The sequence below is a fragment of the Dermacentor albipictus genome, chromosome 2 (genome assembly GCF_038994185.2).
Source record: "Dermacentor albipictus isolate Rhodes 1998 colony chromosome 2, USDA_Dalb.pri_finalv2, whole genome shotgun sequence".
Taxonomy (NCBI): Eukaryota; Metazoa; Arthropoda; class Arachnida; order Ixodida; family Ixodidae; genus Dermacentor; species Dermacentor albipictus.
The window spans coordinates 47089390-47108875 of NC_091822.1; the positions used below are offsets into that span (position 1 = coordinate 47089390).

Below are 19486 nucleotides of genomic sequence, written 5' to 3' on the forward strand. Positions count from 1 at the left end.
ACTGATGTCGGGGTATTTTCTTACCTCGTTATCAAGGTTTCGTAGCTCTACCTGAGAGTAATTTTTCAAGCCCATTCTGTGGTTTGTTGCAGCTGATCTCGGAGTATTTTTTTACCTCGTTCATCAGGTTTTCTCGGTTCTTTCCGAGAGTAATTTTTCAAGCCCGTTCTGGAGTTTCTTGGGCCTGATGTGGAAATATTTTGAAGACAATTGAAAGATTACAAAGATGATTTCATGGATCCCAAGCGTGAGTGATTGCTTATTAGTTCTGACATGTTTCTCATAAAAAAGTCAGGCATGAGTTAATCATAACAAAACTATAGCCTTATAAAATGCTGTGATAAGCATAATAAATATTTGTACTAACACACAGACTGGGGGCTGGTAACTGCCCATTAGATCTCTCATAGCAAAATAAAATACATCACAACACATTCAATGTGCAATCCCACTAAAGTACAGTGAAAACAAGCAACGTACAATATAAAATCTAACTGATGAATATACAGTCAGTACTAGAGACGTTCAGATTACACCCACTGAATGTGCAGGTCATTCCTTCAAACAGGCAGTTGTCCAGAACATGGGTGTGCATTGCATTCAATGGATTAGTATGAACATAACTATGCAACACAAAAATATTGCACTTAAGGCCAAATGGCATCTGCTGCTAATGGCCATTACTGTGCTAGACAAAATGAAACAACCATGTGGTAAATACAGCAAACATTCGTACTATCACATTAGTGCCGGCCACTGCCCACCATATCTCTCACTGCAAAAGGAAAACTATCAACGCATTCACGATGTAGTGAAACTAAAGCACAGTGAAAACAAAATGACACACAATACAAAATCTTACTCACAAATACACAGGCAGTACTAGAGATGTTCACATTAGACACACTGAATATGCAGATCATTCCTTCAAACAGGCAGTTGTCCAGAACATGGGTCTGCAGTGCATTCAATGGATGATTATGGACAAAACTATGCGACATAAAAATATTGCACATAAGGCCAAATGACATCTGCTGCTAACGGCCACTAGTGCCTCAGACGAAATGAAACAACCACGTGGTAAATACAGCAAGCATTCGTACTATCACATTAGTGCCGGCAACTGCCCACCACATCTGTCACGGCAAAATAAATACTATCACAACACATTGAAGATGTAGTGAAGCTAAGTCAGTAGTAGAGATGTTCACATTAGACCCACTGAATATGCAGACAATTTCTTCAAACAGGCAGTTGTCCACAACATGCGCGTGTGGTGCATTCAATGGATCATGAACAATACTATGCAACATAAAAACATTGCACTTAAGGGCAGCTAGCATCTGCTGCTAATGAGCATTAGTGCTCCAGCGAAATGAAACAATCGTGATAAGTACAGCAAGCATTCATACTATCACATTAGTGTCGGCAACTGTCCACCATATCTTTCATTGCAAAAGAAAAACTATCACAACACATTCAAGATGTAGTGAAACTAACGTGCAGTGAAAATAAACAAGTGACACAATATACAAAATCTAACTCTTCAGTATTGCAACAAGCAAATGCGAGGACACTAGAGATTATCATTAGACCCTTCGATAGCATACTGACCTTCAAACAGCTAGTTGCCCAAGACATGGGTGCACAGTACAATGAATGGATAGTTAGGAAGAAAACTGCAACAACCATGAGCAACATGTTCTATAAACTTTCAAACTTTCTAAAAAATGACCTCACTCAGATAAGGAAAGTGGTGATTGCTAATACACACGACAAAACTTATATGTGAAAACAGCCGTTAACTGATACTAAAACCCCTCCATACACGTTTCCGCCGACCAGGTTAAGTACCGCCAACCTACCCTCTTCCTACACGCTCCTCTGCCACTCACCCCCTTAGCTTCCGGTGTCAAGCGGAACTTCCGTAGCTGCAGCTTCCTGTTCCGAGTGGAAGTAACGCTATCTTTTTCTTAACGTTGTTTACTTTCGCGTCGATGGAGAGGCTTTAATTGCACCAGCTGCGGTTTAAACTGGGAATGCGATTCCATCCAAGTACCACCGTCTATTGTAATCAGCGATCTGATCGTGTTCGCTGTTTCACGTCAACCTGCGACGGGTTGTGCCACGAGAGACAACGTACAGTGGAATGTAGCACCTGGGCGCTTGGAGACCACTGCCGTTTTTCGTGCATTTAGAAAACAGCGACCGCGAATTACTACTTCAGCGGAATATAACAGCTTGTCGCCTTTGCATTCTTCTCACGGTGACTCCCACAGCTCTGCTAAGCACGCGTGGGCGTCTCACCATCGGCAGTCAAAGTGGAAATTCCCGCAGCACAACTCCAGGAAGCGGTAACGCCGGAACCGGAAATTTTTTAAACCGGAAATGCTGGAACAGGATTTGGTGTGAGGGGAAAAGGCGGCGCACAACAAAGGTTGTCGCTTCTTAAGAAAGCGGCAGTGGCGCGTGGATGGAGGGTCTCTAACTGATACCACTCCCCTTTGTGCTCGAAGATAACATATGCAGCCCTTTTTCCACACAAGAGGAACATGTTGCACAACTGTATTGCAGTACTTATGGGTACAAGCCAGATTTCAATTTCGTTGCCTAAAAATTGTAGTGCTTCTTAGATAGACTAAAAGGGAATTGAGTGTGTTGCCCTTATCTGTTTCTAGGCATGCAGTTGTGATGGATGCCATATGCTTCGCGTGACAAATTGAACATAGTGTTATAGGTACGACTACAAGCATGTATATTTATAGCTGCCCTCAAACCTCTTCATGTTGCCAGTCAGCAACTATGGTGTATATTTGTATTGCTCATCTAACACTGTTTACACACAGAAGGCATTTCTGAATACCAAACCACCTTATTCTCCAGTTACTTTAAAGTGAATGCGTTGTGACAAAGTGTAATGTGAGAAGTCCATGATAAAGAAAAAAAAAGAAATAAAAATAGCTAATTCAACTCCCCCCTGAATTACCAATTTCTGGGCCATTAGGTTTTGCATAATACACTTGTGGTGATTAACACAGAGCCACGTTGGCCTAACCCTACTGGCACAGGACATCCTTCAAATTATCAGTTGGTACAGAGTCATTGAGCATGCTGCTGGTGCTTTGGCTCCCGCTGAGAATACCTGTGGCATACTAACACACATTTTGCTGCTGAAGGTCCATTACAGAGATACTAAAGAGAAACAGTAAATCATTTTAGACTGATAAAACAATCTTTCAGAACTGTATTCATGAATATTGTGGCAATGAGCGGATTATTAGATGAGAAAATGAAGATTTAAATTTCATTTTTCAAGTTTTATGCAGTGCCCGCACATCAGTGTGGAGTCATACTCCAACCAAGTATATTCTTTGACACCTTTACAAAAGAATTCATCAATATTGGCCAGTAGGACATTAGCTAGACCCGAACAGACACCGTCAAATTCCGTATCACAGCGAGCTGGTGCAGGAACTATAAGGTGGTGGTGGCGACACCAGTTTTCGTTTTTGCGAGTTATCTGCCTTATCAAGCCAATCCTCATGGTGGGAGTTGTTTTTTCGGTGTTGTAGAAGAATGATTTAATAAAGCTCAAATAAATTTTCTCTTTCGTGTCCCTTTAAAGCAAGCACTGTGCTACATGGCTTGGGCAACCTGCCAGCCACAGAACCCACGAGTACTTTTGTTAGGCAAAATAATTTTTACAGAAACTTCCTTGAGGATATGCATCTGAAATTTTTTTTTTTGCCCAGCAATAGTTCTTGCATAAATTGACTAAATCCAATGCTTTCATCTGCGGCTTTGTGTAGCACAAATCCAGAAAGCATTGCTCAATAAATGTCAAAATCCTGTGGGTCTTTTTCGAGTAGATAACGTGGAAGACCCAGAACGAAGCGAAAAGGCAGGCCAGGCCTGCCAGCATTGACGATGTCACAAACAATCGCTGCGCATCCATGTGTAGCGCCTCCCTTCAACCTCTTCTTTTTGTAAAAGGAGCCTTAAGGAGGTCCCCGCGAACTGAAAGCCTGAGTTGTTAGCATCCAGGCGCAGCCTCTTCAGCAGGCCCTTTTCAACATATACACCGCCGCCGATGTCTACCTGTGAAACAACAGAACAAGCACAGATTAATTTTCTACACTTTTGATCAAAAAAAGGTTACGAAATAAGGTAAGGTTTGCAAAAACGGAAGAAGCTGCTTCTTGTTGATACGGTTTAAAGAACAAAGTACCCTTACGTATACCATACATGCGTTGTGCTGAGCTGTGTACTTTCACCTAAGACTAGAAAGTATTGGGAACTTCAATGCGAAAGAAAGACATTCATCTGCCTAGCTCTATGCAAATGCGTTCCACCCCTTGGCACAGAATGAGATCTGGTGCTGTTCTAGCGATTAGCACACATTGAAAGCTACAAGCCTGATTTAGTTAGGCCAAGGGTCAAGCTGTGCTCGATTATAGTCGGATACAACTTTAGAAAAACAGGGGCGTTTACTCCTCTGAGGCGGATGCACACGAGCATCCACTAATGGGTGCGCACTCTGGACTGACGTCATGCGCCGGACGGCCAGTGGCCCGCCGTCGGAGAAGATGGCCGCCCGGGCTTCGAACTGGGCCAAGTCGCGTCAGCTGTGCGTGTCAATGCCTCGTCATAGGGAATTCCCAAACTGTTTGTCATTGTCTATCATGCCGGAAATATTACTGCGAGCTTACAATGCGGCATCTGTGCTGCGTGCGTTTATTCTAAGCCGTGATCCGGCGAAGAAACATTGCAGCGAGCATCGCTAATGCTGCGCTACGCTTTGCCTGAAAACAGGATGCCTCGATGACTGCTGCAAACACACATCCTGCCTGTTTGTTTCATGTCTTTTTTATTTCGCTCCCGAGTGAAGTTAGGACAGTGAAGTTAGGACAAGAAAAGTTTGACAAAGTCTGGTGCCTGCTGTCAGCGGCGGGTGAGTTCGTGTACCGTGTCGCTGCATTTTTCGTCGGACGGGGTAAAGTGATGGAGCAAAACCATTCTCAGGAGAAATTATAAAAGCGTGCGCGCGTGAAACAAACCTACGAGGGCCTCAACAGAAAATATTTGACAAAGAAGCCTCCAATGCAAAGATTTGTCACCGTCAACTTAGCGTGAGTGATCGTTGTCAACAGTGAGATAGCCGAGCGTCTAACGGCGGTGTTCGAGCGTTGTGTATAGCACCGTCGATTGATTTCTTTCCACCAGTGCTCATCGCGCACGCAAGCTGTAGAATGCGTGTTGTGGCACAGTCACGCATAAGTTGTGTTGCCAGCGTTCCTGCTTCCATGCGCGTTTGCACTTACTCATATTTGTCCTTTTATTTTATATTAGCATTTCTTTTTGATAGTTTTCTTTCAGCAAAGTCCTTACACATTTTCATTAGCCAATCTCATTCAAAGCACTAACTCCTGCACACTGCAGGACTGGCCTCTTCCATCTCATTAAAACCTTTCTCACTGGTCTACCTCGTCTTCTCAATCTGCCTACTCGCTGCGTTTTCTGTCCTTTTTTCTTGTGTTGTTGCTGCAATGTGATTAACCAACTTGCTAGAAACAAATTTTGATCGCCTATCAAAACAGAAAGGTTTAGATATACATTTTCTTAAAAGCGTCACGTGGGTTGCACAGTAACTTTGCCTCTTACCTCTGTTGATGTTTATGCGTCAGTGCATGTGGCAGCTAGCCAGAAGTGCACATGAAAGGCTGCACATTGTGAAACACCTTGCTATGCTGTTGCATTTTTCATGCATTCAGTCTTAGAAAACAAACGGTTTCGCTGCCTATCACATATGATGGCGAAAATTTTCAGCACGAATAACAATGTGCAGTGGGGTGTGATTTCTGTCTGACGCTTTCGCCGTTGCAAAGACATTCTTCAGTGAATGGAGGCCAGCAAAGCAGTGCACTGAGAGCTTTTGCAACTTTCACCATTTATTACTTCACAAATGACATTGTCTGAACCTGGCCGTTGATCGACATGCCGATGGCTCGTAAATTAAATAATTGCCTGAATAAGACGCGTTCAACTTCACTCAGCATTTTTTAGCACAATGCTAGCAGAGCTATTCAGGGTGAATACGTGTGCTTGCATTGGTGTTACTTGCCCGGTCAGATAAACAAATACAACAATGGCTGCGGTATGACTGTGATTTGACGTGCAGACTGCTAATGGTGCCTTTCAAGCGTGCCCTTGACTACTGCTATTAATAGCTACCCGCCTGGGTATATTGGGCCTAACTAAGCTAATGATGTTTGATAATTGTTCGCTTATTCGCATTACTTGCCTGGGCCAGGTAACCAAAATAAACAATGCCACCACATGAATGTGTTTGCATGCAAGCTGCCAACAGTGGCTGTCATTCTCGCATTGATTGCTGCCGTTTCACCAACAGTGGTGACGGCTTGACTGGGCTTTGACGTGCAGACTGCTAAAGGTGCCTTTGAAGTGTGCCCTGATGACTGTTATTTCATCACAGGGCCCGTCATGCTCATAGGTGGCTGCCCAATAGAGTATTTCGGGCCTTCCAACATTGGCATTTTTCATCTCAACGGGCTGGAAAAACAGTAGGGGCAGCGCAACTGCACGCAAAGTACAATGTGCTTTGGCGTGCAGGCTGCTAAGAGTGGCTGTCAATTTCATTCACGTTGACTACTGCTTTTTCGTGTGAAGCTGGACAGTGGCTGCCCGAATTAGCATTTCGGGCCCCACATAGTTATTCAGAGTTAATAACTGCATTTGCATTCAGATTTCCCATCATTTCAGCACGTTTCCATGCCAACGCTTATATTGAGCATGATCTGTGCAGGACGTTGCTTTTTCAGAATTGGGCTTCCATTAGAAGGAATATGTCATCAAATGAACCGCTTATTTATTTGAGAGGTCACGGGAGAATGCTTGGCTGCTGTGCTTGACACACAGTACACCGCTTCCGTGTTGGGAGATCCATTGTTGCGTTTGCCGAGGTATGTGTGGCTGCAGGAGGTCTGGACCTCGCTTCACGCAGAGTCAGAGACGAGGAGAGTTTTCTCTGCGAATAATTCTTTATACAATGTTTACATGTTGTCGTCGTTATCAGGACAGAGACCAACAGAGTAGCTGCAAGCTGCTTAAATAACACCCCTGAGTCCAAAGATCCCCCAGACAGTCCCCAAGGACGAAACAAGGTCGTGAGAGAGAGGGTCCGGGCAGCCTCCGGGGTCCTAACGCCGCTCTCGGTGGCCGGCGCTTCCTTGAAACGCGCTGCGGCGTCAGGACGATTTGGCGGTCGGTCAAAATGCTGCGCCGGGCAAGTTTTATGGCCCGCATAGGACAAAGGGAACCAATTGCAAGGCACCGGGTCGAAACACAGCCCTCCTTTGGAAACTGTCCCAAACACAGCGGGAGTCGTTTGTGGTGCGGGCGCCGCCGGACAAACGAGGGGGGGGGGGGGTGTTTGCATTGCTGCCGGGACGGGGAGGGGCCGAATAGCAGTCCGTGATCCAGTGGCTGCTTCCGTCGTGGACGCCGTGCAGCCGCGAGGAAACTCGAGCCGTGCACGTAGTCGTGTCCGAAGCAGGCAGGCACCATGCGGGAATCAATGCTGCCTCCACGGTCGACAAACCATAGCACTGGCATTCCGTCAGGCAAATCCCAGGGCACAAACATAACACAATATGCGCTTCGAGAACTCGTTAGTGATCTTCTCGGTCGTCGGTATCTCGTTGTGGTGAAAGAAATCGTGCGCATGACCTCAGCGCACACGTGTCTTACTTCGTGCTGCTGCTTCTTTTCTCCACATTTTGTGGGCGTTTTCGCGAGGGCGTCGATAGTTTGTCACCCGAAATATGCGAAGCTTTGACCTCCCTCCTCACCTTTAACACGGTGCTTTCGCTGACACTGAGCATCTTGGGTTTGTAATGATTGCGATAAATGCATTGTTTTAGATAAGTACTTGTTCAGTGGCAACTGATTCATTTGAAGCTCGGAACAGGAGTAGTAAATGTGCCGTGTACATGTAAACAAGCACAAATGCCATGCAGAGTTGGTCTTTCTACTTTTGCCACTTGCAATGAAGCTAAAGAGCAGACGACGGGCAGCGTTGTGGAAGGCACGGGGTTATTTTTCTGTCGCGATCTGGCATGTGCTGTAGCACATGAGAGCTCTACTAAACCAGTCATCAAAATCTTTATTTGTACTGAGAATTGCGCGTTTCCTAAGCACGATTTTTTGAGCGGGATGATTTTAGTCGCGGAGGCAATCGGACGTCGCGCTTCATTCATCTGGGCGGGGCCTCCCCTTTTTTCTAAATTTGTATCCGACTATAGTGACGCACAAGTGCTCGAGAACTATTGAACAAGACGCAATTGTTTTCGATTTACTGACTGCACTTGAGTGTAAAGCTTTTGTCTGAGAAATGAATAAAGCACATACACAAGCAGCATTTTCTTAGTTAGCAGAGTCTTTAATAGGCACTGATACCTTCAATTTAGAAAGCCCTGTATATTGGGCCTCATCAAACTAATTTCATAAAAGGTTTGGCAAGGTAGAAGCATAGAATTTTAGAGTCCTTAGAAGACAGGTGAAATGAGTTATTTATTGCAATTATTACTCAAATTTAAAATTTAGACCACTCATCCCAATGAGAAATTGATGCAAGCACTTTGTACATGCCACATAAGCATTTAGATATCAAAAATAGGGATTAGAGAAAACCTTTTCTTGGAGGTTCATTATTGCAAGCAGTCATGCCCTCGAGGAGAAATAACTTCTTTTTCTGTAGGCAGAAATGAGGCTCGAGTATTTTATTGACACATATATATGCCCATGCATATATGTTATCTCTGTTGTAAACCTTTTTTTCATATATATGCAAGATGTGTGTGTAACATCTCATTGTGCACAAAATCAAATCCACAAGAACCCGACAAGAAGCTAAACAAACAAGACAGCACTCCCAGTGACAAGCCATGTTAAACCAACGAGGTAGCCATCCCAGTAACAAACCGTATCAAAAATTTTACTGACATGAATTCTGACCTTTGAAACATAACATGTGTATATGAATACTATCTACATTAGAGCAATGGGAAACTTTAAGCAATGGCTACGCCAACATCAGAACGATGTGGATGAGAAAAGAGTGGCATCAAATGCTTTGGCAGAGCATGCAGCAATGACTAAACACAATAGTGACTGGACAGTGGCTAGCATAATCGGCCAGGAAAGAAATTGGAAGCCATGCCTGTACCTGGATTCCCTGGAGATGCAATCAACAGGACACGCGTTTATCTGAAACCAAGGAGCCCACGCCCATCTTCTGCTAAAACTTACTTAATTAAATATGCACTTCCACTTTTTTAGCCTTATTGTGAACAAGGCTTCCATATGGAAGCCAAAATGTATTGCTTTTAGTGTTGTATTTGGTTGGTCTATGTCTTTCTTTGTCATGTTTCATACCGACCACACAGGCTTCTCTGAAACTCGATGATACAACTTTTGTGCGAAAGCATTGCTTAAGGCACTTATGCGTAAACCATGTCTTTAGGTAGTACAACGTATTTTTCTAGACACTCTAGAGAACATTATTCAAGGCACGAAACCTGAATTCAGTGTTCTTAAAAAGGCATTTTGGCTAGATTAATATAGCCTATATGGAGTATATAAGGCATAATTACTCAAGCGCCCAATTATATTTAACTCAGAGGAGGCTACTTTAGGTAAATTAATTAAACTGAGGGCACTCCACCAAAACATAAAATTCGTGATCAGCCCGAGGCACCGACGTTTTTCTGGCGCAAGCACTGTAGAACTTCCGATGAACTCCAGCTCCACAAAAGCACAACCTTCAACAGCCTTCCATACACTGCAATTCGAAGTTCCAGTACCAGACTTTTCACGGGAGCGCGGGCAGGCAGCTCGGCAGAACAAAGGCAGCTCGGACGGGCGCTGTAGTAAGACACTCACTGTCGACACTTGTAGATCGCACGAAACACAGTGCGAACTAACGGCGTTACACGAGTCCGGGCGGTTTGCGATGGTTACTGCACACGACAAGGAGCCCATTTTGTCTAGGCACTTTTAAAATATAACTCAAATACCGCCTTACTGCAATGTGCATTCACTACAACCAACGTGGTATGTCGACCAAACAAATACTGCAGTGGCGCCACTCTGCGGTTTTTAGAAAAATGTGTCGTAAATGAGAAAATTACGTGTTTTTTCCTAACAACAATCGGTAGGGACACTTTAACAAATTTCTTGGGTCCAAAAGTGTTAACTTTGTATAAATATGCACTTTTTTATACGAAGTTTAAGAAAATGTACTGTATATTTCAAAAAAAAAAACGAAGCGGATGTCGCCTTCAAGATTCGCAACCGCTTCAGTCGCATGCAGTTTGCAAAAGCACGGCCTTCGAAATCAGACTTTGTCGCTCAAACGAAACTGTTTGGAGGGCAGGCATTTAGGCCCCAATTGTTGGGATTACAGCGCCTAGGTAGGCTTCCTTATTTATAAAGAATATACAGGGACTAACGCCGAACCATGAGCGAGCTTTAAGCAGTGGACACACGGTACGATTCGGCGTACGATCCAACGTGCGTGTATCCGAACGGTCGAGCGGCGCGTAAGCCCCGCCCAGATCCAGCCCCCCCTCCAGCTTGAGTTCAGATTCACGTCGAGAAACGCAATATAAAAACTCTCGACAACACTGCTCCGCTTTACGTGAACACTGTCAATAAAATTATGCCCCTGCAAGTGACAGAACACTTCACGACGGCGCGTTGTCCACTGACGGCTCCGGTAACAGCCAGCGATACGGCCGGCAGGCATAGCTAGGCGGACGCTGCGGCCGATGGCCCTTGATTCAGCCCGATCTCGATGAAGAGGGCTTATTTTTGCCAAAACAATTGACGCTGTGCACTTAGGTAGCCCGTTATCAAATACTATTGGTTTACTCGACGCAGTCGTTGCGAAGGGCAAACGTGCAAACGAAGCGAGCAGCCTCGCTCGGACGGTCGGTGCATAGAGATCGGTGTGTGCTGTTTGTCCGCGGAAAGGCCCTCGCGTCGCGGCTCCCGATTTCCACGGTAGCTTAGTGCTAGTGTACTAGGCGCTGTTTTGCATAATAAGCACATGTTCGAGATAACTTTATTGAACTGGCAACTATGTCGTGTCGGCAACAAACTGCAGCAGGCAAGGGGGAAAAAAAAAGACGGCGACAAACCGGCCTGCCAGCGCCGCCTCCGTGGAGGGAACGTCAGAGAACGTCACATTAGCTGCGGCCAAACGACGGTGCGGAGAGTGCGGTTGTCTGACACATCGGACGATGAAAATTTGCCTGGTTTGTCGCACGCCGGACGTCCGATCCGGCGCTTCGGCACGGCAAAGCACCTCGATTCCGGCTGCCGTTCAGGCGCGTCGGACGCCGGATCGGACACCGAATCGGACCGTGTGTCTCCCGCTTTAGTTGGCGAACACGAGCCCATCAGCGCGCCGTCCGCACAGCTCCGTCTGCTTGCAATGGTGGATGGCCTACGGGCTTCTTTGACGCCTACTGAGCACAAATTCATGATCACCGCTCGTATACACGCTTCCTATAGCGCTAGCTGTCGTGTTTACGAGATTATGTGCCGTCACCTTGAAATGGTGAGAACGCTCGACATGATCGCATCTATTTCTAGTGCGTGAGACTTTCCATTGACTTTCACTACAACTAACCAACGTTTTGTTTATTTTGTGCTACAGTGGGTCGTGACGATTCCGTTCACAGCTTCAAAGTGGACAAGAGACAGTCGTTTTCTCGCTCGTAGGAGCATGAAAAAGTGGGCTTGTGCTTGGCAATGAACTTTCACTGACACGCTTGCTTCCGGCCGGAGCAGCAGACGCAACAACTCGCCGTTTGTAGGCTGCCGGCCGATGGCGGTATCCCTCGCGAACGGCAAGATATTTACCTGCCGTAGAGAGGATCGGTCCAGGAACGATTCTTGAGGTGATTTTTGTCGCTGAATGCGAGCATGGCCACGCCGGTTCTCCGTGCAGAGCGGAATCGGAACATTATTTTCGATGAGTTCGCACTGACGCAATGCAGTCAATTGGCTCGTTGGTCGTGCAACGGGCGGCGCGCCGGCAGGAAGCCGCGTCCACTTGAAACAGCTCTTACGCGACGTATGTAGTACATAGGTTCCAAGTTTCCAACGTTCTGCCGTTCCGCTGGTGGATGCACCGCCACGGCATCGATCTTTGCCATTCCTTCCGCGGCCGTGCCTGTCGCCGAGCGTAGGCTTAACTGGATTGGGCGGAGCTTGCAACCTTGGGGAGTAAAGTGGTCGTATTTAATCACGTGATCTTCAGGTTGGTTCCAGATCACGTGGTTTTAAACTCTCAATAGATGGTTTTTGGTCACGTGATCTAAAACTCTGTACGTCGTAAAGCCGGCTCATGACATCCTTTTACTACGTTTCTCAGAGATGGTAGTAAAACGATGTAATGTAACGCATTTTACTGCCTCATGCCAGAGTAATTTTCTGGTGCAAGGTAGTCTTCAAAGCTCATGAGCCGCAAAAACCCCAATCTCGGCTAACTTTTGCTTACAGTGTATGGTGAAAAGCAAAAGGCAATATGGGAATCAAACGGAAAAAAACTACACCTTTCCACATCACCGCTGGGAATGTCAACTACTTGGAGCAACAGGTTGACATCCATAGCCTAGTGTAATCATATGAAAAGCTCAAAAAATGACATCGCTGAAACCGCTGGCGAATAAGCACGTTATGGCTTCCTGCTTTCTTACAATGTTGAAATGTCAAAACCACCCAACCTCACGAAGGTACCTGTTTCGCACAATATACCCTCTCAGCACCCTCAAATTATCGAAAGGGTGCGCTCTAAAAACAGTTGCGACGTTTCGGATGCCTATTTGCCACACAACAATAATCGTCATCTGTCTTTCCGCAATTATTGTCCTTAAAGCTGTGAGCCCCCCCCCCCCCCTTCTGAGTCGCGAACGGCATGCGCGTTATCAGCATCAGAGAGCATTCTCGACAGGAAAGTTACGAGCGCAGCGTTTTCAAGATAGGAAATGCAAGCAATACAGATGACGATTATCGTTGTGCAGCAAATATACACCCGAAAGGGCGCAACTGTTTTGAGAGTGTGCGCTGAAGGTGTTCGGCTAACGAATTCTATTTCAGCGCTATTTTGGAAATTATTAGAGATAGTAAGGGTGCAAGAAAAGCATTTCGACATTCAGCCCTTCTTGGGGGGTCTTATTTTCCTGTCTTATTGCAATTAATTTCCTTTGAATTTGCTGAACTTACGGCATTTGGAAAACTTCTCCAATGGTATGAAAAATGATAGTATAAACAGTTTTTTTTTTATTTTCCATCCGCATAAAATGAAAGTCCAACATATTGTAACACAGACTGAAGACGGAGTCTTGCAAAATAGGCGGTTCTCTTTAATGGCGGGCCAGGATAAGAGCGTGTAGCTTACGCGCTTTATCGTCTTTCATGACGCCGACCATCGTGCGTGCTGTCCCGCGGTGCGGGAGCCTCACATCATTGTATCAATATCAAGAACACTACTTTGGGCTTTCTAGGGTTAAATTTTAAAACGGTATTGATTTATTTTATTATTATTTGTAGTAGTACAAGGCAACATGCATCAACTGCGTGGGCTGCGCTATGTTATCAACAAAACAAAAATGCTCCTTTGAACCTCATTTCTGAGCTTTCACTAACCAGGAAGAATGCAAACACAGCGTTCACTTTTCATGTCCTAAATCTAGAAAATATTTGAATGCAGTGGCACAACTTAGCCAGCCTAATTAATAAAGAACCCTTTGTATTGATATAACGCATAACAGGTAATACATAATACCTAATAAAAGCATACATATTATACTTCACTGCCGGCAGGACGACACAAGAAGCAGATAGAGCATGGCGCTATTATCAACATATTTACTGCATCATATCCTTGCTTAAGAAGGCATAGAATATGACGGTGTACAGAAAGATAGAATGGCACTAGAATGTTCAAGAAAGGAAGATAAGAAGTAGTTCTGGAAAAGGTAGTTCGGAGTTGTGCAGACAAGGGAACCAAAACTTATAAAATCCGATAAACTTTACATTAAGCAATTAGGTTCTGATAATTCCCGGGCAGTAGAATCGGGGCTCCTTTTCAATATTAAATTATCGGGCTTTACGTGCCAAAACCACCTTCTGATTATGAGGCACGCCGTAGTGGAGGACTCCGGAAATTTTGACCACCTGGGGTTCTTTAACGTGCGTCTAAATCTAAGTACACGGGCGTTTTCGCATTTCGCCCCCATCGAAATGCGGCCGCCGTGGCCGGGATTCCATCCCGCGATCTCGTGCTCAGCAGCCCAACACCATAGCCACTGAGCAACCACGGTGGGTCTTTTCAATATTAAGCTGTCGTTCCGCATAGTTTGACATGCTCAATTATCTCAGTGGAGGGGTAGATGCGAGCTGGTTGCGGTCAACTAACACGACCACACTCTTTCAAGTGCTCCTTAATGCAGCGACCAGCCTGCCTGATGTATACATTGCCACATTCCTAAATATATATGTAACTACACCAATAGGCCATTCTACGCACTTGGCATGTTTCTTTCCCGCAATGTTGCTTCCTAATTCTTTGCGATACACTGTTGCACAAACGTAGACAGGCTGAAGAGGGCAGGGGTAAACTGGAAATTGGTGCGTGCTAGCCATGTTCTTCAATTTATGAGCAGCCGTAATGCTGTGCTACTAAAGGTCACTGAAGATATATGCATAAAATTAAGATGCGAAAAATGAGAGCAGTGTTGGCCAATGAATGATTTCCTCTTGCCAAAATAAGAATTTCTGGCAACGCAAAGAGGAGTCTGGACAATAGCTTAGCATTTAGCAAGTATACATTCGGTTCAGTTCGCTTCCTACGCACCTTTGAATTTTAAAGTATTCGCTCAAATTACGTGGGAGACCCTCTATGTTCTGCACGTGGCACGTACTTTAGCGAGTCCGTGCATTGGATGCGATGCAAATGTCGCATTAACCGAACACGTAATCTGTCCCCTGGCGCTGTACGGTGATAAGTGTACTCACAATTGTGCTACTTTTAAAGTCACGACAACAGAACGTGTACCTACAAATGAGGTAGCGTAGTTGAAACTACAAATGCAGACATTGTATGGTCGAAAATGATTTCAAGAGGTCGTAACCTGAGTGTAAGACCACCATTTGTTCCAATCAGAATCGCTCCAGAGTGAAAAAATTCGTAACGCTGTGGTGGAATACAAATTCGAGCAAAAAATAATCGTTTTTTATCTGTTTTAACTTTTTGCTTCAATTTTGGTTTAAAGCACGGCTGGAAACATGAGAATTTCGCGCAACTTCACTATATATCTTCAGCGGATGCATGAAACCTGTGAGAATGAATGCCCAGTTATGTCAGGCTAACTTTGCGGCACAGGTTTCCCCATGCTCTAGCATGTGGTTTATTCACCGCATCTATAAAGCGTTGCTATGCGCTTTGAATATTCGCTAACTCCATCAAACTTCAAAAGATCTTATTGGCTGAGTGGTTGTTTTGTTCCAGTGGTGAGTACAAAGTACCAAATGTGCTTTCAGACTGGGGTGCACGCAATTGTGTTGTGGTTGCATTGACAATATGCTCGAGTACCGAGCCCTGGGTCAAACAACCTCAAGGTACTTGAACTTAATGCTTAGGCCTTCACCACGGTGTTTTTCCTGGTACACGCGTTGTACTGATAGCTTAAACCATGGTGCTCAGTCTGTCACTCAACCTGCAAACTTAGAGAAACTAACGGTTCATTCGTCCGCGTCTTTATCCAGGTGCACGCCGGTCCCGGCGACATCCGGCCCGATGCCAGCTGGTCTCTGCCGCAGCTCTGCATTGGCCTTTGCGCCATGGTGGCCTTTCTGTTGGCCATCTTGTTTGCCAGTACTCTGGCTGTTCGTACCCTGAAGCACTACGACTTTCTGAATCCCGCGGCTTACAAGGCCAAGATCCCGCCCTCCGAACCACCTGCGTCTCCAGTCCCGCCGACTACTGACCGAGAGGCAATATCTGACAGGGACAACAGAGACGTCCTGAACACAAGCTATGTGGCCTTATACGCGCCAGCCCTCCGCTGAGCATCGGGTGTGCTCCCATCAGAAGGGCAGAACACGCAGTAAAGAACCGTTTGTTCTCTCTTCGAATATGGTACTTTGATATTTCGTCGCGCTGCTGAACACGAAAGAAATAAACTAGCACATTTACTACGGGGATATTTCTTACGAAATGAAAGTTGCCTGCCTGTTTCGCACATTGGTTCTTTGCTGAAGTATTATACCTCACTATTACGAAACTCTAAACTTTGCATCTACATAATAAATGATATAATAGATACCACCACTTTATGGGTAAACGGAACAGCGGGAAGCTGCCGACAATACCACTATATCCACCTGTCCTTAAAGCAGTAGTTCAATACCCGAGAAAGCTACCTATTCTCTGCTAGCGTGAAAAGTATGTGCTTGTAAAGACCTTATATTTTTCTCGCAGAAAAAAAAAACATTACAGCAAAGTAAGGCCGAAATTCTGTACAGTGACAACCTTACTTGGAGTATTACGCGCAATCACAGGGCTCAGTTTTTAAATGGGAAGTATTTCTTGGCGAACATTTGACACTTTTACAGTATCTATCTATCTATCTATCTATCTATCTATCTATCTATCTATCTATCTATCTATCTATCTATCTATCTATCTATCTATCTATCTATCTATCTATCTATCTATCTATCTATCTATCTATCTATCTATCTATCTATCTATCTATCTGGACGCCAACGTCTTGGGGCTTGCGTGGTCGTTTGACTAACTTGGTATGCACGAAAATTGGCATCGCACGACAAGGGTGTATGGCCAACATAAATAATTGTTCATGGCATGAATATCATGACATATGTGCCATCTACGTCATGAAAGAGCCGCCTACGTCTTGGTGCTCTCATAGTCGTTTCGTTAACTTGGTAGGCTTCCCGCGCACTGCTTCGCATAACATCGATTACCACACGGCATGGGATCTGCCAGCAGATCCCACGTTTCCTGCATTATCTCATGGAGACGATATTCCAGGCCGTTTAGAATAGCGTCCACATTACCATCCCTTCGCGGTAAGGCGGTGACGCATCTCTCGAGCACCGCATTTCATTTCATATCGTGCTATTTCCTTAAAGGCATCGTGGGGTGGCATTACACAAGGGGTGGAATGCATAAAATATGTTTTAAAAAGTCATCAACGGGCTTTAAAGTAAAACATGAATATTTCAATTTGTTGTAAAGGTCGAAGGTAAGGTGACAAGCACGATGTTACGGCAAAGTCCGTTCTACTATTTGGCTGCTCTTAGAAAATGGAAGCAGTTAAAGTAAAGGATAAATATTTACATTTCCTGTAAAAGGGCGAAGGTCACGTGACAGGAGCCATGTTGCAGTAAATTCCATTCCTGTATTTGGCTGCACTCAGAAAAAACGGAAGCACTTTAGGTGAAACATGAATATTTACATTCGTTGTCAAGGGGCGCTATTACATAAAGCTATTCCAAACTTTTCTCCTCCAATCCGGCAATCAGCTCTCCAGAATTGGTCGGAACATTTTCGGGCCACCTCCACATGGCCTGCTCGTCAAAAGACGTCACGAAAACCGCAATTGCTCGACATCTGATATGTCGTGTACACACTGATTATGCATTATCAGACCGAAAAAAAGAAAAATAGTTATTTCTGAGTCGACGCTTTTTTGCCAATAACCATCTGCTATTGGTAAAAAGCTTTCGGGCTGCACCAACTTCACTTCCCTTTCACGCAACTTCACAAAAGCAGTAAAACTCACCGCGTCAAGTGATGTGTACGCGCTAAAAATGCAATAAAATTTCGAAAAAATTGTATTTTTTTCTAAATAGCCGCAGGGTTCCCCAGTTCGAAAGGAATAAAAGATGGCTGCCGCCGATTGCTCATGCACTCACTGCTCGCCCCTGCCGGACGCATGGGTTTATTTCCGTGTGAGAAAACTTCTTGCGTGGTCGTGTAACGTTTTCGATCACTTTCAACATCTTTACGACGTCGCTCTGCTGAAGTTGCCAAGGATTCGTTTTAGCGGCAGTCTTAACCTTCCCAGGGTGTCTACCAACCGGGAATTCTCAGCGAACTTGAATAGTCTGGAAATACTCAGGGAGAAATCAGGGAATTAGTGCTTCTACCACGGAAAGTTAGGTGGAATTTTATTGAAAGGGAACGAAAGTCGTGTTACTGCTGGCTCCAGTAACAGAGCAATCGCAACGAATCGTCATTGACGCCGTGTCGTCGGCACGAGGTGTTGCCAGGGTAGTTAACAACCAATTTTCCAGACGCCTGATTTTTCGGACATGCCCAATAAGTCGCACGGCTTCGCAGCACCAGCACGTACTCCATAGACTCAATGTATGTTTTCCTGACTGAAGTTCTGAAATGGCATTAATAAGCCACCACCGCCGCCATTTCGATTCTCTCGCCGCCTCGAACCGGTGCTGTCGCATGCAGGTCCACTGGCAGCCGTAGCGATTACCGCGCAACGTTCATCCTAGCTGCTTCTACGTTCGCCAGCTTCTTCCCATGCGGTGCCGTGTTTTTCATCCAAAGAATTCACCGCTGTCAGCAATGGCACCGATTGCGCCTTTGTAATCTTGGCGATTGGCATCGAAGCTCGCAAAGTACAATGCTTTGCGTAATGCCACTTTGAAAGTTAGCTTCGCCTCAATATAGAGTTGTTACGTGGCGAAGCATAACAAGCTTGGCAAGGTTAAATTGTCACGGGACCCAGTGTGTATTCCTTAATTATACACGAGTACAGTAAGAGCACCGATATGCCTAATAAGTGTACTGGCAGACCTTAAGAGCTTTTTGGACTTGCCTGTGGCAATTTAAGCTCTTAACTCTTTCGTTACTGCGAAAAAATTGTAGTTTTTTAACATCATCATCATCAGCCTGGTTACGCCCACTGCAGGGCAAAGGCCTCTCCCATACTTCTCCAACTTACCCCGGTCATGTACTAATTGTGGCCATGTTGTCCCTGCAAACTTCCTAATGTCATCCGCCCACCTAACTTGATGCCGCCCCTGCTACGCTTCCCTTCCCTTGGAATCCAGTCCGTAACCCGTAATGACCATCGGTTATCTTCCCTCCTCATTACATGTCCTGCCCATGCCGATTTCTTTTTCTTGATTTCAACTAAGATGTCATTAACCCGCGTTTGTTCCCTCACCCAATCTGCTCTTTTAGGTCACGTAAAAAAATTGATCACTACAAATAATATTGCAGCACACATTGCAGCATAGCATGTTGTCTATAATGACATTCTCTTTTCAAAACCATACGGTGTCAAACAAAGAAAAATTAGCTAAAACATGTGAATTCTAGAAAGCGCCATTTTTTCTGCCAGTT

The 19486-nt window shown here is 45.0% G+C and overlaps 1 protein-coding gene across 1 annotated transcript in view; it reads left to right on the plus strand.

Annotated features, from left to right (window-relative positions):
• LOC139055399 (uncharacterized) overlaps window positions 1-16285 on the plus strand; it is a 48053-nt gene extending 31768 nt beyond the window's left edge. Inside the window, exon 3 of the mRNA XM_070532856.1 lies at window positions 15856-16285. Coding sequence (XP_070388957.1) covers window positions 15856-16158 — 303 coding nt within the window. The 3' untranslated portion in view covers window positions 16159-16285. The remainder of the gene's footprint in view (window positions 1-15855) is intronic.
• The last annotated feature ends 3201 nt before the right edge of the window (window positions 16286-19486 follow it).